The sequence below is a fragment of the Kogia breviceps genome, chromosome 10 (genome assembly GCF_026419965.1).
Source record: "Kogia breviceps isolate mKogBre1 chromosome 10, mKogBre1 haplotype 1, whole genome shotgun sequence".
Classification (NCBI taxonomy): Eukaryota; Metazoa; Chordata; class Mammalia; order Artiodactyla; family Physeteridae; genus Kogia; species Kogia breviceps.
This window is the reverse complement of record NC_081319.1, coordinates 73056350-73078002: the sequence shown is the minus strand read 5'-3', so window position 1 is coordinate 73078002 and position 21653 is coordinate 73056350. Positions and strand designations below refer to the sequence as shown.

General features: G+C 56.0%; 1 protein-coding gene across 8 annotated transcripts; it reads left to right on the top strand.

The window, feature by feature from the left end:
* Positions 1-843: 843 nt before the first annotated feature.
* Positions 844-14057, top strand: KCNK17 (potassium two pore domain channel subfamily K member 17). Of its 8 annotated transcripts, XM_067006139.1 has the most exons (6): positions 844-1710; positions 4898-5012; positions 7589-7749; positions 8221-8395; positions 13309-13506; positions 13850-14057. In XM_067006139.1, the coding sequence occupies exons 1-6, from the start codon at positions 1438-1440 to the stop codon at positions 13942-13944; spliced, it is 1017 nt and encodes a 338-aa protein (XP_066862240.1). In that variant the 5' UTR covers positions 844-1437; the 3' UTR covers positions 13945-14057. The 8 variants fall into 8 exon arrangements, with proteins under 8 accessions (XP_066862240.1, XP_058931359.1, XP_066862239.1 ...); XM_059075376.2 differs by having other exon boundaries at positions 13309-13942; XM_067006138.1 differs by having other exon boundaries at positions 8184-8395; positions 13277-13942.
* Positions 14058-21653: the final 7596 nt, after the last annotated feature.

The following is a 21653-nucleotide window of genomic DNA, read 5'->3' as shown; positions in this document are numbered from 1 at the left end:
CCCCACTGTGTGTCAGGCACTGGGCCAGGCTCTGGGGCAACAACAGTGAATGTTCCTGCCCTCCAAATGGAAGGACTAGACAAGAAGAGAGGCAACCCTGACCCAGTGGCCAAAACCCCAGGATGAGGGGCAGACCTGGGTAGGACGAGGGACCAGCTGGCAGGGAGGGTCGAGGATGGGAGAGGGCCAGGCAGGGACTTTGGAGCCATCTTCATGCAAATAGGACGTCTGCTCTCAGGAAGCTGCCAGCCGGAGGAGTAGGCAAGCTGCCTCTAAGTCTGCCAGGTCCCCTTGCCTATAGGTCTAGAGTTGTCCGTGAACAAGGCTTGGGCACGCTTGGGTGTCCCGCCCACTTTCTTGGGCATGGCCTCCCTTGAACCCCTCAGGGCACCCCTTGACCTCATCACCCCTTCTGGGCTCTTAAGAGCCTTTCCAAACACTCCCTGGGAAAACACCAGCCAGCTGATCCCAGGAGGTTTCCAGGAAATGACCTGCGTGGAGGCCCAGCCTCCCTTGGGAATACCCGGTGCAGCCTGGCCTCTCTCCTGCCAGACTGTGACATGTCTGGCCAGAAGGAAAGGAGAGATTTACACCAGTCCATCTCAAGGCCCAACTTCACCAAGGACTGCAAACCTCTCTCAGCAAGACAGGTCCATAAGTGGCTGGGGAACTCTGGACAGGACTGGGGCAAGGCTGTGAAGCAGAGGAGGCTCTGGTGGGACACCCAGGCAAGGATCTACAGCAGCAAGAGACCCAGCTTACACCCAGGACTTCCTAAGACAGAGGAGAGGCCTGAGAAACTGAGGACCCCCAGGACTCCTTACATACCCTGGACCCTTCCTCCATCCTGGGTGGAGAAGGGAGTGAGGGGGCCTCTTCAGAAGCAGGGAATGGACAAGCCCACTGGTCAAGGCCTGTCTTGTCTCCCAAGTTCATGTGCAAGTGGTGATCGGCTGGAGCCCCTCATCTTCGGGTACATAAAGGAAAGGATGGTGATCGGAGAGACCCAGAGAGGACCTGACAGGCTGCAAGTCCGTGGCAATAGTCCCAGGGCCCCAGGACAATAAACTTCGCTTGCACTTTCTCTTCACCCTGCGTGAGGTCTGCAGAAGTCCCTCCCACTGTTTGCTACAGGACGCTGGGAGGCTCTGGGTCCCTTCTCTCCCAGCGGCTGCGGTCACCGGGCAGCCCTCCCCTTGTCCCAGAGCTAGGCCTGCCTGGGGGTGGGCACTCCACACACATTCGAGGCGGGGCCAGGTGCCCACAGCTGGGCCTATTTTAGTCCCTGGGATTGGATCCCGGTGGGGGTGGGGCGGGGCTGTCCCATTCCCCAGCACACCTCCTCTGCTGAGAAAACTGGGCACAGGCAGGCGTTGGCTAGAGAAGGGACCAGCCCAGCTCCTTCCTAGCCCTTCCTTTCCGCCTCAGTCCTGGGCCATGGCTCCCGGCTCCGGCCTCCCTGCCTCTCCCGCTGAGTGCAGGCGGAGAGCCCGGGAGGCGCCCGAGGGCAGGGTCTGGGGCTGCGCGATGCCGGGCACATTGCTCCTGCTTTTCGCCTACCTGACTTACCTGGCACTGGGCACCGGCGTGTTCTGGCTGCTGGAGAGCCCCGCGGCGCACGATTCCAGCGAGAGATTCCAGCGCGACAAGTGGGCGCTGCTGCGGAACTTCACCTGTCTGGATGGCCCGGCGCTGGACTCTCTGATCCGGGTCAGGGGCGAGCGGGGCGGCCCGGGCGCGTGGTGGGGCGTCGCGGGGTGGCTGGCGCAGCGGAGCTCGGGGTGCTCAGGCATGCGGCGAGAGGGCGCGCACCGGCTCCGGTCAGGGCAAAGCCGGGAGCACTTCTCCAAAAGAAAGTGGAGGGCACAGACGCGGGGACGACCGGAGGCGCGCGTTGCAGAGTAGGGATCCCAGAATTGGGCTGGACCCCGATGGAAAGAGCCCAGCTCCGGCGAGAGCAATGCGCAGCGGCGGCGCCGTGAGTCCCCGATTCGGGGTGAGAGGGCGTGACCCTCCCTGTCCAGAGAGTTTCGCGGCGCACACACCCGAATCTGGGGACGAGGACGACAAGGGGCGCGCTAACGGGGTCCAGAGCTGGCGAGGCCGACAGGGTACAGGCGGCGTAGGGACAGAGCGCGCTGGCCGGCTTGGGAGGTGGCAGGAGGGGTCGACCTGGGACCGCGCGGCGCTGTGTCGATGTCGGACCGCGGGCCAAGGGCGAAAGGGCACCCTTGGCCCCTTCCACCGGAGACCCAGGTGCAAATTTGAGAATTGGGGGCGAGGACGGCAGAGAGCGCTGGGCGTTGTCTAAGGATGAGCAAGCCCGACAGCACCACCGTTGGAGTCTGGGAGGAAAGGGGTGCAGGGCGCGCTTGTTTCCCGCCCCCCCCCTCGCACCGTGGCTAAATGCAATGGGGCCAAGGCGCACGTGCCAGGGCCCGGGGACTCGAAATGCGCAGACCCGGGTCCTAGAGAAAGAGCGCAGCAGACACAGGGACGTTCCGCGGCTGAACCCGGTTTTCTCTGAGTCTTAGGGCTGGGGGTTGGTGGGCGGTGGACGCGCCACCCCAACCGCGGAAGCCCGGAGGGGCTGAAGGGGGCGGCGGGTGGGAGGATGCAGAGGTCACGGAGGACAGAGACTGCTGAGGGGGTGGGGGAGACCCAGCGGGGCCTGGGGAGGAGGGCAGGCAGGCGAGGGTTCTTCCGGGCAGGGCCTCACAGATGGACAGAGGTCTCCTTCAACTCTGGGCAGGCGACGAGGGACCGGGCGCTGCTCGGATTTGGCGGAAGCATCAACGTCCCGGACTGTGGCTTGGTCAGCGGGTGCAGACAGCTGCGCCCCTAACCCGACATCCCCACCCTGCGGTCCCGGTGCCTCCTCTGGAGAGGAGGGCAAGGCCTGTGTGCCAGAGTCGCCAGCCCAAAGCTAGTCCCCAGAAGGTAGCAGGGAAGTGTGTCGGGTGGGAAGGGACCGGGGCACTGGATTGGAGGTAGAGTCCTGAGCCCTGGGACTGGGCCGCTGTGGCCGGGCCTGGAGCTGGACAGGGAAAGGAGTATCTCTGTTAAGAATCTGATGTGACACCTCCACCCCCTACATCTCAACTTCTATAAATACAGCCTGACTGCCTAGTCCTGGGGGCTGTGTGACACGCCCCTTGAAAAGGTGGTGAACTTCAATTACCAGCAGCCTGGGCCCAAAGAACTGTGACAATGATGACAAAGCGAATGATAGTAAATGCTTCTGTGTGGCACTTACTGTGTGTCAGGCACTGTTCCTACTGTATTAACTCGGTTCATCCCCACCTACCTCACAGGTAGGTGCCATTATTATCATCCCCATTTTACAGATGGAGAAACTGAGGCTCCGAGAGGTTAAATACAAATGCACAGGTTCATAGCCAGGGCACTGGGGTTGTCAACCATGAGTACTGCCTCAGTGCAGATCTGTGTATGTGGGTGTTTCCCAAGGATCCCTGGTGGGGGCTCTCATCTCTTCCTCTCCACGCCCTCCTGCTCCACCCCCACTTCACCTCCTTCCTCAACCCCTGTGTATTCAACCATCCCCAAGTATAGGGATGTGGTGTCTCCAACCCAGATCTACCCCCTGAGTGCAGACATGTAAGTGCAACTTCCTAGCGGAAGTTGCAAATTCCCACAGGGTCAAGAGCAAGCAGTTCTCCTCCTCCCAGTCCTGTTCTAAATCTCTGTCCTTGGCCTCACCTCCACACACCTTCATAGAGTTCTTAGATGCTTCTCTCACTACCCACACCAAATAAGGCCAGAGCTCTGGGCTTCCGAATATCTGCTCTCTGTGCCTCCCTGACCACTCTGTGTCAGGATGAAGCCCAGGCCCTCTCCATCACTCACTCACCCCTGCAGGACTCTCTCCCCTTCCCCTCTGCCAGCACCTTCTATGCTGCCAGTTGCCACAGAGCACACGTACCTGAGCTTGCCTCCCCTTTGCTCAGTGACCTTGGGAGAGGCCTGCCACTCCATCCCTGGCATGGCAGAGCCAAGCATGACCTGGCTGCCAACTACCTTTCAGTCTCCCTATTCTACATCCCAGACCCAGTCCTCCCTCCCAACCTTTGCTCCTGCGGCCCCATTTACCTAAACGTCCTTCCACCAGGAACAGTCCTATCCGACCCTCAAGGAAGGCCCAACTAAAACATCACCCCCTCCGTAAAGCCTCTGCCCCTACGGCCATCGGAATGCACACTTTCCCTGTCTGTATTCCAACAGCATTATATTTGTAGTAATGACGATGATAGCAACTGCTAACCTTTCCCATGTTCCATGTTCCAGACTGTTCTAAGTCTTTACACCTAATACCTCATTTGACCCTCAACGACTCGATGAAGTGGGTGCGCTTAGCAGCACTCCCATTTTACAGAGAAGGGGACTGAGGAACAGAAAAGTTGGATATCTTATCCGGGATCGTGCAGCTGCACTGCCTGTGTGCCTAAAGCTGCATGGACTGCACTGTATCAAAGTTAGTTAAGTTTTGGGCTCTGTCCTGCTGAAGACTGAGGTCATGTCTCCTTTATCTTTAGCTCCCTGGGGGAGCTGGGACAGACCAGGGCTTGTTGCAAGAACACGAGTGAGCAGGGGAGAGAACAAATGGGGTTCTTCCAGCCAGTGAGATATCCTGGGCTGACCTGGGCTCTGGGGTGAAGAGAGGGGAAGGAGCTGTCCTCATGGTCCCTGCCCCCGGGGAGCCCCTGGTTGGAGGGAAAGAGACTCCTAGCCCCGACAGGCTGGGATCATTGTCACGAGTATGTGTGTGTGTGTGTGTGTGTGTGTGTGTGTGTGTGTGTGTGTGTGTGTGTGTGTGTGTTTGGGTGCAGGGGCCCCATCACCCCGTAGAGCCTGGTGGTCACTGCAGCCTCTCCCCCAGGGCATCATCCAAGCCTACCAAAATGGGGACATCGTCCTCGACAACACCACCAGCATGGGACGCTGGGAGTTTGTGGGCTCCTTCTTTTTCTCCGTGTCCACCATCACCACCATCGGTAAGAGCAGGACGGGGCCAGGGGGGTTGGGGCTGGGGAGGGCGGCCTCCCCTGAGGGACGGGGCACCAGTTACTTTCGGAGGGGTTTCTAGGGCCTCTTGACTCTGAGCGTAGACAGACGCAGCAGCGTGGGCACCGCCTGGGCTCACTGAAGATGTGCTGAATCGGCTTCTGCATTGCTCCCAGGTCCCCAGGGGGTTTGTGAAATGCTGCTCTGGGGACTTCTGCCTCACGCAGCCTTTCAGGCAGCTGAGCCCCCCACCCCCCGCCCCGGGTAGCAATGAAGACGCTGCTGGGCACTGTAAGTGTCCTGGTCTGCTCAGCCAAGCCCACCCAGCACTCAGCCTGGGATAGAGAGTGGTGAAGGCAGAGGGGAGGTAAGGGAAAGTTGGGGAGGAAGGAGGGGCAGAAATCCAAAAAGGGCCTTTTGACCCCCTGTTCGCAGCCTTGGGGAATGTGGCCCTTCCCACCTCCCCACAGCTCAGTAAGGCACCCCCTCACCCCATCACCATCCTCTCCAACGCCTTTCCTCCCTCACACACCTGGACCCCGGGGCTAGCTCTCCCTCCCCCATCTCTAGGCCTGTCCTCAGGAGAGCAGAGGTGGAACTTGTCCTGGGTGGGTGCCTGGGGGCTGTTGTTTGGGGAAGAAGAGTGGCCTAGATCCCTCCGGCTCTGACAACCAGGAAATAACTCCAGAGGGGCTGCCCCATCACCCTGCCTGGGCGCCCGGCCCGAGCACCTGCATGACACCAGACTCACCACCAGGGGGCGGGCGGACACCACTGGTGGCCCCCACCTCCAGCCAGCATCCACTCCCCAGGAAACTGTCACTATCCTCCCCAGATGCACCCCGAGGACTCTCCCTGTGGCTTTAAATAATACTTCCTGGAAGCAGATCTCAGGCTGCCCGGGGGCTTGGACAGTCCTCCACCTTGAAGCAAGCATGCTCGGGAGGCCCCTCGGCTCCATGGGCCCTGCACCCCGGAAGGTTGGGGCAGGATGGTGTTTATTCCCCCTTATACCCCAGGGTCTAGTACAAGGCCCGGCATACAGTGGGTGCTCAACAAATGCTGACATAACGAATTCCAAAAATACCCATTCTACCACCATTTATTGAGCTCCAGAGCAGGAGGGGATGTTGATATACAGTCACTGTGGGTCATGTCTCCCAGATGTGCGGGGGTCTCTCATCTCTGAACCCCACACCTCCTACACCCTCTGCCCTGGGCCCGTGACTTCGGCCCCCCTAATTCAGAGTTTCGCAGCCTCTCTCTCCCCAGCTCTACCATTCCTAATGTGGACTTTGTCCCTGTCTCTTCTCTCCACTCAGTGCTGCCCTAAAGCTGTCTGGGCCGGCTCTGAGGGGGAGGAGGGCCGGGGAAGGGGTCTCCACCCTACCCCACACGCCTGGTCTACGTACCAGGCACCGTAAGGGGCACTTTTACACTTGAGACCTCATTTTGTCCATATGGTCCAATCTCCAAGGATAAGGCGTTTTCTTCTCCTCATGGATGAGAAAGCTGAGGCAAAGAAGTTGCACAACTTCCTCAAGATCGTGTAGCTAGTAAGCCACAGGGTTGGAGTTCAAAACCCAGCTGGGGACCGTCCTTGCCCTTTGCAACAGCACCTACCCTTAGGGTGGGAATTCTAAACGGCAGGAAAAAAGAGACAGCCATTCAGAGGTGGACAATAGGGAAGTTCATGATTCTGATTCTGACCACACACACACTCACACGGACACACACACACACACACACACACACACACACACACACACGGAGAAAATGCAGAGAAAGGAGGGGGAGCGGGGAGATGGGAGACCGGGTACATGTGGGACAGTCTACGAGGGAAGGAAGGGTTCCTGAGAGGCACGGCAGAGGGCTGCCTCCTTGGCACCCTGTTACCCTAGGACCAGCACCCTGGGAGGGCTGTACTTTCCAAGCCCTAGAATGAAACAGGGTCTGACAGGCACACAGATACTTCTGGGCCAGCAGGATGGGCCTGAGCCCTGAAATCATTTATCATCTATAAAACCCATCACCAACTTGCTCATTTATTCACTCAGCTACCCATCCATTCATTCAACAAAAAGACTGAGTACCTAGTATGGTCCAGATAGTTCTAGGTGCTGGAGATACAGTGGTGAGCAAAGCTGGCAAGTCCCTGCTGCCCATGGGGGGCTGATATCCCATTGTGAAGGAATGCATGAGAAACTAACAGATCTATCCTGAAGGCAGTGGCTGGAGGCTCTGCAGGCCCCCCGCACCCCTCTCCTGCATATCCCTCCATCCACGCAGGGAGGGAGGAACCGAAGCGAGGACAGACGCGATTCTCACGCTTCGTGGTGTGAACTGATGCACACAGCCCCTCCTAGAGATCTGGTTTTCCAGTCTGTCAATCTGGGCATAATCTGCATTGGGAAGGGTGGCTGAGGCTGGACTGAGGGAGCAAGTATAGCGCCCTGCATGGGAAGGGAAGGCCATGATACATACCAGCTGCCGTGTCCGTAGCGGGTTAGGAACGGGGGCCGCTGAAGATGGAAAGGCCTCCTGAAGTGTCCCCCTCTGGCCTCAGGCTATGGCAACCTGAGCCCCCGCACGATGGGCGCCCGCCTCTTCTGCATCTTCTTTGCTCTCGTGGGGATCCCGCTCAACCTCGTGGTGCTCAACCGACTGGGGCATCTCATGCAGCAGGGGGTGCACAGCTGCGCCCGCATGCTGGGGGGCACCTGGAAGGTGAGGGGGCCGCAGGAACAGGGGCAAAGGACGGGTCACTTCTAGAATGGGAGGCTGTGGTGGGACTCGGGGCCAAGGATGGCCAGGTTGTCACTACCCGGAGGGAGAGTTTCTGGTAGAAGATGATGGCCGTGGTGTGGGTAAAAGGGTTCACTGGTGGGAGCAAGGGGTCCTCCTGGGAATTGAGGTTACTGGCGGGAGTGTGGTGGGGTTGGGGTCACTGCCCAGAACTGGGGTCTTCAGTAATAAGGGGGCATCAGTGGGGAGACACAGTGGGACCTGGAGCTAGCCAAGGCCTTGTCCAGGAGCCTGGAGGACTCACACCAGGTGCAGAGGCCCCAAAGGCAGCCCCCTTCCTACGAGGGTAGCTCTCACCCTGCCGTCAGCTCAGTACCCACCCAGGCTGTCTGCCCCCGGCCCCATGCACCGAGCAGAGGCCTCATTGGGGCTGGGCGCTGCATGCACCCTCAGGACCCGGCCAAGGCCCGGTGGCTGGTGGGCTCCAGCGCCCTCCTGTCTGGCCTCCTGCTTTTCCTGCTGCTGCCTCCGCTGCTTTTCTCCCATGTGGAGGGCTGGAGCTACGTGGAGGGCTTCTACTTCTCCTTCATCACCCTCAGCACCGTGGGCTTCGGCGACTACGTGATTGGTAAGAACCCCCAGCAGGAGGCGGGAGGGGCGCCCTCCGCTCATGGGCGCCTATTCCGTGTCCCTGGGCACCTGCTGCGTGCCAGGCCCTGTAAGGGTTTAGGGGCCCAAAGTCCAGAGGACACGGGCTTTGGCAGGTTCAACTCGCCTTTGTGGTGTGATAGGGCTAAGGTCCCCCAGCTAAAAAGTGACAGCTGGAGTTTGAACCCTGTGCCTCAGGCTGTAAGCCACACTTCTGGCCATCCTGAAAAGCCTGAGAATTCCACAGGCTCACCTATTATTCTTAAAGCTCGTCAGATACAGGGGGGCCCTGAGTTCTCTCCCTAGTCCATCGCTGTCCCAAGATCTCTCCTCCCCGCTTCACCCCGCCCCACAAAATGCCCCTGGGCTCAGGGCCACGAAGCCCACATCACAGCCCAGGGGGTCTGGCAGGAGAGTCTGGGAGAATCAGAAAATCCCAGCCTCCCCTAACCCCCAAACAACTGGTCTCCAAACTCTGTCAGTAAGAAAGGGCTGTGTGGTCCAGAGAGTCCAAGGTGGGGTTTAATCAGTGGTCATCACCCATCGTGGGCAAGTCAAAGGCCCCCAGAAGCAACTGTCCTTGCATAAAAAAGCTGTGGCAGTTGCCCAACAGGTGGCAGCAGAGGGACATTCTGCGGGGGGCAGGGGTGGCTGGACCCCCAGCTCAGCCCCATCCCCTTTCACTCCCCGCCCCTAAAAGGGTCACCAAATGAGCAGTGGCCACTGGCACCACCACACTGGCCTCAAGGGGCTCTGTGCCCTCCTTCAGATCTCTGGCCCTAAAGTGAGGAGGAAGCCCTGCCCTTCTGCTCTCTCCTTCAGAAACAATCAGAACCCAGCCTGGAATATTGAAATGAGATGCTATCAAAGTAACAAACAGCTAGCCCATTAAGCAGCCACCGAGAGTGATGATTGTCACCACATTTTACTGAGGAGAAAGATGAAGTTCAGAGAGGCCAAGACGTTTGCCTGAGATTGCACAGCTAGTAGGGTATGACTTCTGATCTGACTCCAAAACTCTTAACTCTTTCCAGACGGCCTCACATATCCCCTCTCTGGGCCTCAGTGTCCCTGCCTATAAAACGAGGGGCTGGGCTAGGTGATGGCTAAGACTCCTCAGTGCTTTCTGGCCTGTGTGCAAAGTCCCCTTCCCTAAACCTCTCCTTCCCCAGGAAGCAAGGTCCGGTGTCAAGGGCATCATGCTGCCCCTTCCTGATATCTTCTGTCTTGGAAGGGAGGCTGTTGCTCTGGAAGAGAATCTTTGGGACAGTTTCCTCCAAGTGGGTCATGCTATCACTCCTACCCTCAGAGAGGAGAGATGTATCTGAGGAGAGCTGAGCCCACCGTCCCCAAGGGCCACAGCTGCCCCCCTCAGAGCTCAGAGAATGAGTTTTGGATATGCCCTCTCCTCTCTGTTCCTACTGCCATTTCCCTAGTCTAGGCAGGGCTGTTGCATATGCCTGGTTGTGCAGGTTGGGCACTGCACAACCCTAACGGGTTGCCATTCACACAGAGCACGATGAGGATGGCACCCCTGGACGGGTACAGCCTCTGTCCTTGTCCTCTCTTGGCTCTTGTGACCTTTAAAATAACAAGTGCTATCATGTCACCTGCCCAGCTCCTCTGAAAACCTTCAGTGCTTTCCTGCAACAGCTGGTCCCCTCCACTGACTGCCCCCCAGGGCTCAAAGGACGAAACTCAGGATGTGTCCCCAGTGATAGTCCTAAACCCACAAGACCTTGTTCTCTGAGGGTGCCCAGTGCAAGAAGGGGGGAGGAGAAGAGGGAATGGGACCCCCAACTGCAATCTCTTTGTGCCCACGGATCACTAGGGCTCCCAAAGTTTGATCCTAGATGGGAATAGCTGACAGCAGGCTCCCCTAGAAGCTTGCCTGGAGGAACCTTTATGGGGTTACTGAGGACAATCTGTGAGTATGTCCAGAGGCCCCACAGCCCCCTGAAGGAAGGCAGGGTAGGGGGAGGAGGGGGCAGGCCTCTCTAGACATGGGCAGCCTGGAAATGTGAGGCAAGGCCTCTGCCACCATGGTGGGGGGGGGAGGGGGCGGCAGAGACATCCACACAGCTGCAGGAGTGAGGAGGGCTGATCAGGGTCCCTGCTACCCCATGAGCCACCCTGTGGGGACTGGCAGGACAGGGAGGCTGGCGTATGAGGCGCAGGGCCCCCAGAGTCCCCTTCCACCAAAAACTCTGACTGAGAAGGCCTGGTATGAACCCACGAGGTCCCTTTAAGTCCAGAGGGGCTGCCGGGCAGCCCACTCCCACCAAGTGGCAACAGGCAGAACTGTCCCCTTCACCGCATCTCCAGAGATGTGCTACTCACACTTTTCCCTCTGCAGCCATCTCAGTACCTCGTGACAAGTGACCACACATACCCTCACTTGCCCTCTGTAGATCACACAGCCCTGGGTTGAGGCTGTTATGGCTGGGCTGGTCGGAAGAGTATTTCATGGTCGCCCATGTCCAGCATAGAAGGGGAGAGCTCAGAGTGGAGAGGGAGGCAGGGTCCGGTCACATACAGGGCCTCACAGGCCAAGTCACGGATTTTGGACTCTGTCCTAAGACTAAAGGAAAGCACTTATGGTTTTCAGAGGAGCTGGGCAGGTGACATGATAATACTTATCATTTTTAAAGGTCATAAGAGTCAAAGGGGGACAAGGACAGAGGCTGGAACAGTCCATGGGTGTTATCCTCATCATGCTCTGTGTGAATGGCAACCATTTAGGGTTGTGCAGTGCCCAACCTGTACAACCAGCCCCCGACTGCCTCATCTACAGACTCAGAGAGGGGAAGGAAGTTGATTAAGGTCATAAAGCAGGCAAGCCAAGGACAGGTCTAGGATAGACTCCCAAGTCAGGGATCCTCATACACATATGTTCTAGGATCTTCCATAGCTCAGAGAGGACAACCCACCCTCACTTCTTGCCCATGTCTCTCAGCCTTCCTTGTCCTCCAGGGATAGGGCGAAACCCCTTTCTTGGATGGGAATGCTGAGGTCCACCACCTGGACTCTGGGCGTCCACTGTCCTGTGTCAGCAGCCACAGGGTGTGTTGTCTTCACAGTCACTCCTCTTGGCCCCCGTGCCGTGGCCAGGACAGCCCCCAGGTGCCAGCCGCCTGCTCCTCCCTAGCCTCACAGCCTCCGCTTCCCCCAATTGCATTTGCAATTCTGTCGAGCGCCTTGCCAGCTGCCAGGTCTCCTGCCACTTATGATTTCAGCTAAGAAAAAAATGAAATAAGAGGGGAGAAGAACACCTCCTCCCCTCCGTTGCCAGGAGCAAGTCGAGCTGACAGGCAGCCGGGGCAGAGAGCTGGCTCACGGCTGATCTCATTTGGGACCGCCAGCGGAATGGTGGCCCTGTAACCCAATCAGCCTAATCCAATCCCAGCTCCTGCCAGGAGGTGATGTCGGGCCCAGGGCTGTGGGCTCATCCCCGAGCTGGGGCCTGGGAGAGGGGCTCGGGCTGGGGAAGACAGGGAAAAGAGGTTGTGTTGGGGCCAGCAGGACAGGATAGGGGGTGGACAGAGGGGTGGGTGTTACAGGGAGTTGAGACAGAAGACGATGTCAAGGAAATAAGAGGCCAGATCTCTGCCCTTTGAACAATCCTGATCTGATAAGGTAGACCCTCCAGCACAGAGGGAAGAACTAAGTGATGGAGTAGGCTCTTTTTTTTTTTTTTGCGGTAAGCGGGCCTCTCACTGTTGTGGCCTCTCCCGTTGCGGAGCACAGGCTCCGGACGCGCAGGCTCAGCGGCCGCGGCTCATGGGCCCAGCCGCTCCGCCGCATGTGGGATCTTCCCGGACCGGGGCACGAACCCGTGTCCCCTGCATCGGCAGGCGGACTCTCAACCACTGCGCCACCAGGGAAGCCCCTGGAGTAAGCTCTTGACCCAGATTATCTAAGCCTCCATCCGTCCCCTCCCTCACTCATTCCTTGTCCAGTCCTGACTGTGTTGGGGCACAGTGTGGGGATCCAAAGGTGAGGAAAGCCATCACCTGACTATAGGTCTTACATGCCAGGCACCATCCTGAGCACTTTATGATATGAACCCATATGATAGTTGCAACAGTCCTAGAAGGTGGGCACTCTTGTTGTCTCCATTTTATAGATGAGGAAGCTGAGGCCCAGAGAGGGTAAGTAACATACAGACTGTGGGAGACAGGGGCCCAGTCTAGTCTCTGGGGAGTAAAGTCTGAGCTGAGATCTGAAGGGTGAGGACATGAAGAGCGTTCTGAGCTGAGAGGACAGCAAGTACAAAGGCCCAGGGGCCGGAAAGATGATAGATGGAGAAATGGGGAAAAGACCAGAGTGACTACAGCACAGCACTCAAGGGGGAGAGGCATGCAAAGCAAGGCCGGAGAAGCAGATGAAGGGCATTGTGATGAGAATGTTCTTCCGAAAGCTCCTGGAAAGCTCCCTTCCTTCAGACGTGAGAAAACCAAACACAAAAACAGGCCAACCACAGAGCAGGCATTAGAATCTCTTGGAGGGTTTATCAAAACACAGATTGCTGGGCCCACCCTCAGAGCTTCTGATTCAGTAGGTCTGGAGTGGAATCCAGTCATTCACATTTTTCACAAACTCCCAGGGGATGCTGCTGCTGCTTGTCCAGGGACCCCACTTTGAGGACCACGGGGACAGAGCACAGAGTCCTTCAGAAAGACAAAGAGGAATTTTAGCTTCTAAACCCTAGGAGTTAATCCAGGGAGGCTTCCTAGAATCCAAGGGAGGTGACCACAAGACCAGCAACCTCAACCCGGTCTGGACTTCCCACATTCTGCCCAGACACATCAAGCCATGTATGTCTGTTTCTGTTTGGGGAACATGGCCCTGACTTTCCCAGGTCTCTGTCCTCTGACCTTGCTTCTCCCCCAGGGATGAACCCCTCCCGGAATTACCCTCTGTGGTACAAGAACACAGTGTCTCTGTGGATCCTCTTTGGGATGGCATGGCTGGCCTTGATCATCAAACTGATCCTCTCCCTGCTGGAGGCTCCACGAGGATCGTATCCCTGCTACTGCCACAGCTCTAAGGGGAACTTCAAGACCCGAAGCTGGAGACAGGGCCTGGATGGTGAGGCAGAGCCCCACTTCCCACAGCCAGGCTGCTATCTGGAGGGACCAGTAATCATGAATTGCCCAGAACCCTCTGTTCAAGTCCCATGCTGTGGAAAGGACAGCTAGCTATATTCTATTTGTTCCACCTTCTTCTTCAGCAGCAAGATCCCTGATTTTAAGCTTGCCATATGACCACTCAGACTAAAGTCTACATTTTTTGGTCTTCCCTTAAAGCTAGGTGCAGCTATATCATTAAATTTTGCCCAACAGGATACACAGAGAAGTATTCTGTGTGACTTATTACGGATGTGACTTTCACTGTGTGGGGGATGCTCCTCTTTACCACGTCCTTCTTCTAGCTGGCTGCAATGCTGATACAGTGACTGGAGCTCTGGCAGCCATGTTGCACCATGAGGTAGAGGCCATGTTTGAGACTGGTGATACAATAAGATAGAAAGAGCCTGGATTCCTGAAGTTTGCAGAGCCACCATAACAAACCTGGACTGAATACCACCAGACTTCATTTATGTAAAAGAGAAATAAATGTCGATCTTATTTAAAACACTATTAATTGGGTTTTTCTGTCACTCATAAAGAAATCTAATTCCAATTCCGGATGACACACACACCAGAGACAAAGGCATCTTCTGAGACTGGAGTATACCTAAAGAGAAATCACTCCCTTCCCAGGTGAGTTTGCCCAGGACTGGTGGAGGGAACAGATTGAGGGCCGTACTGCAGGCCCCCACAACCCCAGAGACCTTCCAGATAAACTCACTAAAGATTTGCTGATAACTCTCAAGGTTGATACAGCCAGCAGGCAGCTGGTCCCAGTTTGGCTGCAAAATTCTTGCTCTATCACTCACTCACACCACAGAAAAGCCCAGGACAGGCCAGTGGGATCCTCCTGCCTCAACATGCTCCACTGCATTGGAAAGCTCCAACCACAGTTTGCAAAGCCAGTTAGGGTTTGCAGAGGTCACTTCTGTTTGCAGAGCATCTCACTAAGCATTTCTGTCTCTCACTCAGGGTTGCCACTAAAGCAGCACATAGCTGTGTGGTCCCCACCTCACCCAGGAACCCAAGCCCAGCCAGGAGCCCCCGGCAGTACCAGCCAGCACCTACTGCGGGGGGCTCCTGGCTGGGCAGTTGGTTCTTGGCCTCAGAGGGCATCTGCAACTCTGCTCCCCTCTACCATCCTATAGGTAGCATCACAGGGACCTGGGGTGGGGTGGGGGGCTCCATGTGGCCCCTCCCTGTGACGAGCCCCTCAGCTTCAGGGCCCTCTTGGAACTGGGTCTGGGGCAGCCTCTTGGCCAAGGAAGAAGGAAGGGCTGTTACACCATCCAGCTTGTACCAACTGGCCTGGGCCAAAGTGGACAAAGGCCAGACCCAGGAGCAAACACCAGCGAGTAAACAGCAGGGTCCATGCCCACTTCTTAAGGCTCACAGGCTGGGCAGAGGAAAGTGGAGGTGAGGAAGAGATTACTGGAGGTCTGGAAGTGGCATCCCTTGTATTGATACTTAGCACACTCCAGAAGGAGGACCTAGCAATTCAAAACTGGGAGAGTGGGAGAGACTGGAATTGGACAGAGGCTGGGTTGGCCTCTGTGGCCCCAAGTCTGTCTTGCCTTGAACCCCTTTCTCTTCATGCCTAGCCTCTGTAGACAGAGTCCCTCTCTCCCCACCAAGCCCTTCACCCATGCACACTCCTACCCCTGCTCAGAATGCCTGCCCCAGAGGGAACTTACAACCTGTGGTGCTGGGGGCGGAGCAGAAGAAGGCTTCTTGATTGGCCAGTTATTTACAGACGTCTGCTCCACAGCCAATGAGAAGAGTCACTGGAACTCTAAGTACAGATCCGGAAATGGGGAGGGGTAGTGGGGAGGGGACACAGGTGAACAGTGAGGGGTTGTAGAGTGGCGGTTGAAATAGAGTAACGAAGTCGGGATCTGGGAAAGGCACAAGAACAGAAAAGCCGACCTTAGGACAGAAATCATAGAGCAGAACAGGCAGCGAGGTCTCTCCCACGTGGAGCGGTGATGCCACAATAGCGTCAGCCAGAGAGCTGTGCACAGTGTGTGGGTAAGGAACCAAGTCATTCATTCGCTCACACAGCCTGGGCCACCAAGTCCTGGAGGAGGAAGGAAAGGGGCCCCTCAGAGCAGTATACGTGGTTGTAAAGGATGCGGCGAGTTTGAGCCAGCCTGCCTGGCTCACCCACCAAACCCCTTAAAGTTTCTTTGCATCAGTTTTCTCCTCTGAAAAATGGAGATAAGAGCAGAGCTGATTTCCTGGGATTAAATGAGTGACTGTGCAAAGTACCAGAAGAATGTGCTTCAGCCCAGAGGAAGCATGATGTGCATGTCAGCTGCTGGTGGTCCACGGCAGGCCCAGTGGCGGGGGCAGGGGGCGGACACTGTGCAGGCCGGCAGCCAGGTGACAGGCAGCGCCTCTGATGACCCCTCTCGGGGCTGGGGAGCTGGCCAGGGGGGCTGGGCTGAGCAAGTGGTGACGCAGGATGGAGCCCTGCCCTTGGGGGCTCCCAGGCTGATGCCATGGTGCTGCTGGCCGGGATGAGGGAACTGGACCCGCATCAGTCACAGGGGAACCTCCTAGCAGAGGCCAGAAAGTGTGTGCGGAGTGTGCAAGTGCAGGGCCAGGGGACCATGATGCAGAGGGGCAGGGAGACCCCTCACACCAGCCAGCTGCCGCCTCTGTCTTCCCTCCTGGATGGGCTGCCCAGCTCTGTGGCTCCAGCACAGCCGGGACAAGATCAGACCCAAAGTCAAACAGCGGTTCCCTTTAAAACAGTGGCATCTTTTATGATCATCATGGCCATCATCATTATCATTTCCTAACATTTATTCTGTGCTCAGTAAGCATCAGATGCTATTCTAAGCTCTTGGTCATTTTCTTCTCCCATCAACTCTGTGAGAAAGGAGCAATTTATTTAATGCTGTTTTAAAATGGGGAAAATGAGATTTTCGATGGATGTTAAGACGAGACGTAGCCACGGGTCCCCGTGGGTTAATCTTAACTGTTGCTGCCAGTCCTCTGGGAGGTCATGAGGGCCTGGCCTGGGAGGCAGGGAGATTCTTCCTTTAAAAGCCCACTGAGTTCTGAACCAACCTCTCTGCTTTCTACGCCTCATTTTCCTCATCTGTAGAAGAAGAGGTTGGCTTCAGGGAGTCTGAGCCTTACAACTTCTACACCCTCAGCTTTTGTCTGGGTTGTTCTAATTAAACACATTTCAGGGAGGGCAGTTCCTCCCGGCCTGACCCGTCTCCTGGGGCTGTCTTAAGAGTTTGGATCCAAGAGATCTCTCCCCACCCCCACCCCCTCTCTCTCTCTCTCTCTCTCAGACACACACACACACAAGTTTACCAGGCCGCTGCTCCTACCCTCATGGCCTATCTGATGCTGAAGGCCCGGCTGGGGGAGGGATATCCATTCATTTTAGGAGCCAGGACAGAGAAGGGCTTGACTCAGAGGGGGCTGGAGGATGCCTCAGTCTGGGGCAAGAGCTATGCTGAGACTCCCTCATTCCCAATTTCCCTCAGACCTTACCACACCAGGTTCTACCCTGGGCTCCAGGCCTGGAGAGCACTGAGCTGAAGTCAGCCCCATTGACTCCCCTTCCCACCCTCCCCAAACCCCCCACACTGCTGGTCCTAAGACCTCGCAGCCCACAGATCCACCCACCCACCCACCCACAGGGCTGGTCCTGGGCCTCCCGCCCCAGTCCATCCCACCCCCCTTGTACATACGGTGCTGGTCCCTGGGCCTCTGACCTCACTGACCCTCCTTCTCCCTTCCCCCAATACACAGTGCAGGACTCCCTTATCTCCTATCTCTCCTTTGCCCTTTTCTGGGAGAAACTCATCTCACTTAAAATTGTTCTTTGGAGCCAAGGAGACAGCCACCCTTCCCTCGCCCGAGGCCTTCTCAGCTCATCCCTAGGGTCTTTGCCCAAGATTACCAGCCCTGACTTCCACTCCAATCAAAAAGTCTCTCCCAAGCCTTCCAGGACCCGTTGTAGCTCACAGCCTGCAGGCAGGAACAGCAGCTGGGGATGGACCTGGCTCTTGTAGGACACCAGGGATGCTCCCCTCACCCCGCCCACCCCCCCAGCACATTCTCCAGAAGTATGAAAGCAAAACTGCGAACTGGCTCCCCTCCAGCCACTGACCCAGCCTCCTGCCCTCTGTCTGGCCCTGGGGGTAGGATCCTGTTCAGCCTTTGCCCACATTCCAACCTTCTCACATCTTTTCAGACCAACTTTTATTATACCTCATTTAATTCTTCCCTGGACTCGGGCAAACGTGAGTCTATATCCTGACTCTATGGCTTGCTGTACAATGTTTGAGAAGTCACATAACCTCTCTGAGCCTCAGTCTTCCCAACCTTAAAATGGAAATCCTGAGACCAGCCTCAGGAATGTTTTGAGGAATGTGAGGAAATGAGTAATGGATAAGAAAGCACCCATGTTGTATCTAGCACAGTATAGGGCTCAGAAATAATGTTTCCCCCACTTTCTCTTCTTCTTGGACTGAAGCTCCTCCCCCTCCACCCTCTTTCATCTGGCAGTTCATGAAGCCCTTCCACGCCCCTTCTTCCCAGAGGATCTCCTGGACTTGCCTGCCCTTTGGCCCCTCCAGTGGACTTGGGAGGGGCAGGAAATAAGGAGGGGATGGAGGGAATAAATTTGCCAAAATTCTGGGAAGCAAGGAGACAGATTGTAAAATGAGAGGGTTAGTGTGAACCTTGGAGGGGCAACTCCCCAGTCCGCCCACCAGCCAGGGCCTCTCCGGTTGGGTAACTGCTCCAGGGGTGAGGTGGGGTGAGGAGCAGGGGAGGGGGTGGGCGGGAGCCGCCAGCAGCGCTCTGGCTGTTCATCTCTCTGGGCTCCCCTCCCCATCTACCCTCTCACCATCTCTGAGCCCCTGAACCTTCCAGGGTGCGGGACAGGGGCTGACCCCCAAGCACTGTGTCACCCAGACCCCATTTGATCTTTGGCTTCAGACTTGATTAAGCCTGAGAAGGAAAGTGATGGGGGGAGGTGGCCGGGAAAAGTCAGGGTATTTGCTCCCCTTTCCCTCTGGGTCCTGGGTTCGGCAGTGGTTGTGTTCCTCACCTCAGGGCACAGTGTCCGGTGGCCCCTTTCCCAAGGTAGCAGCGTTGGCTGGGTTCTCGTAAGACCGCCCTTCCTTGACCCGTCAGGCCTGGGGGGGGGTGGGTAACGACTCCCCCCCGTTGCTAGTCCCTGGGAGCCGCACCATCGCTTAGACCTGCCCACACTGTACATGCTTCCTTCGTGACATTCTTTGCCATGAACTCTTGGAAAGTGCCGTCTGCTCCCTGCAAGGGCTTGATTGATCCGAGCACCCAGTTCATCAATTTCTCTCCTTCTCCTTGAGCCAAACTGGAGCCAGGTGGTGAGGACAGAGGCTCAAAGCCCTGAATTAATGCTCAGAGGAATCAATCCAGCTGCCCTGGTCCAGGATCCAGGTCATGCTCTGGGTAGTGAGAGTGGAGGCCCAGACTGGGTGCCAGGCCAACCCCGTGACACTTGCCTGCCTCAGCCTGGCTGGGGACAGCAGCCCGAGGGAAGGGGGAAAAGCCTCCCGGAAACCCTGTTCTGGGCCCTGCAGAGAAGTCAGGGAGGAAGGGACAGACCCTGCCCCCAACAGGAAACCCCTTCATCAGACTGGGGGCTCCATGACGTGAGAAAACAGGTCTCCCCTATCTGACTAGATGCTCCCTTAGTGCAGGGGCTGCATCTCACTCATTTGTTTTTGGTTTTGTTTTTAAATTCTCTCCAACGTCTAGCACAATCACCGACAAACATCTCCTCGGTGCAAAACTTAGAGACAGAAATGTACAAAACGTGACCCCACCATCTTGCGGGGAAGCAGGCCCATCTAAAAGGCAGTGCAGCTCGTGCTGTGTGGGAGGTCCAGAGCGAGACCCCGGAGTTCCTGCCTGGCTCCAATCCCAACTTCCCACTCACTCATGTGTGACCTTGGGCAAGTGACTTCACCTTGGAGTGACCACCTAGTCCCGATTTTCCCGAGACTGTCCTGGGATAGTCTCACATCTAAGGACACCTCTTAGTCCCCAGAAAAGTGGGACCGTTTCCCCTCTACTCTACCTCCCTGGGCCTCAGTGTCCTCATACGTGAAATGGAAATGATAATAGCAAGATCTGCCTCACGAGGAAGGCTGTTGTATAGATGAAGTGAGTTCATGCGAATCCAGCACTTAGAAAATTTCTTATGATTTGAACAGAGTAAGTTCTATATGATTTGCCTTCTTTGGGTTTCCTAGAAGCAGATCATGGGACAAGATTTGGCTGCAAGTAGTTCATTTGGTAAGTGGCGCCAAGAAGCACCAGTAAGGAAGTAAAGCAAGGGAAGGAAAGGAAACCAAGGCAGAGAGTATTCACGGGCAGGTGCCTGCTGTGGGCAGCTGGGGCTCCACCCAAAGCAGAACCCTGGAAGCCTGGGTGGAGCGTGCCTCAGAGTTGCCCCCCTGAGGGGCAAGGAAGCTGGGGTATGTAATCCCCAAATCCCATTCTCACTGCTTGAGGGCTGCTCCGTGAGTCTGGAGGTGCTAGCTCCCCAGCACACATGGTGCGGAAGCCTGCAGAGAACACAGGGATATGAGTGCAGGGAGGATAGGGCACTGCCAGCGTCTGCCCTGTGTACCTTAACCACACTTATGATGTGCAGGAGAGAGGACCCTGCCCAGCTGTGGGAAAGGGGTTCCAGACAGAAGGAGACAATGTCTGGGAGAGCTTTGAAGCATGAGTAGGAGTTTTCCAGGCAAAGGACAAGGCAGGCTTTGTACATGATGCATGCACAATAAATGTTTAAATGATGCCAAATAAGTCGAGAGTGATTCAAATTCTTGAACTCGTAGGGCTGACTAGATGTTGGAGAGCTGTGGGCAGACAGAGGAGGAGGTGATGCAGTCAGGACTGTGGGCATCAGGAAAGGCTGGATCAAGGCATGAGGCTCTGAGCTAGTCCCTGGTTGACAGGTGAAGAGGAGGGAGAGTAGTCCAGGTAGAAGAACTTTGAGATAGCTAAAGCAGTAAAGCAGGAACGGTCAAGGGTAGAAAAGAGTGTTTTAAAAAGGGAGGGCAGTAGAGAGGAGGGGAGAGAAAGAAAAGAGAAGGGAAGGAGAGGGAAGGCAAGGTAAGGAAAATAGCAGAAAGAGAAAGGACGAGTCAAACTTGGGAGGGGAGGAAAACAGACGTAGAAAGTCCAAACACAGGAGTAGAGGGAGAACCACAGAGGCTTGCATCGCAGAGGTCAATGGAAGAGAGAGATAACATGGGAGCATCCAGTTCTGAACAGCTGAGTCCAACCCAGAGTGAAGGCATGAGCCATCCCGGAAGACTTCCCCGACGAGGTGAGTCCTGAACCAGCCAGAAGCTGCCGTCAGCCCAAGAAAAGGAGCTTTGTGGAAAGAAAGCCTCAGGGGCCCTGAGAATGAGAGTGAGCTGAGAGCAAGGTGCTGCTGCCAGCAAGCTAGGAGGGAGGGTGGTTCCAGCGGTTATTACCAGAGCTGCACAAATATTGTTGTTTTGACTGGTAGTGGGGATTGGTTTATTTTTCCCCAGGAACCACAGTGTAATGTGCAGGTTCATTTTAGAACATGACACCATGGGAAGAGCAACAATCTCTGGCCTCGCCTTTCCCACTTTTCCTGGTGAAACACACATGCACACATATACACACACACACAAAGTCTTGAAAAATAACCCAAACCACAAATGTCTAATCCACCAACACCAAGGGTCTGCTGGAAATATCTCACCTGATGCAATGGTAAGAACATTGCACTTTTAAAAATATGTAAATCACTTACAAGAGTGCCTGGACTATAAAAAAAATCCATAAATGTCTTTACTATTATTTAGAGACTGAATAGCTCAACAGCTAAGAGCATGGGCACTGCAGCCGCATCATCTGTGTTCAGAGGTCAGCTACACTGCTTACTGGCTGTGTGACAGTGGACAACATGCTTAACTGCTCTGTGCTTCAGTTTCTCCTTCTAACAGAGGTACTAATAATAGTACCTCCCTCACAGTGTTGTGAGGATTAAATGAGTTCATGCATATGAAGAGCTTAGAAAACAGCCCGGCTCAGAGTAAA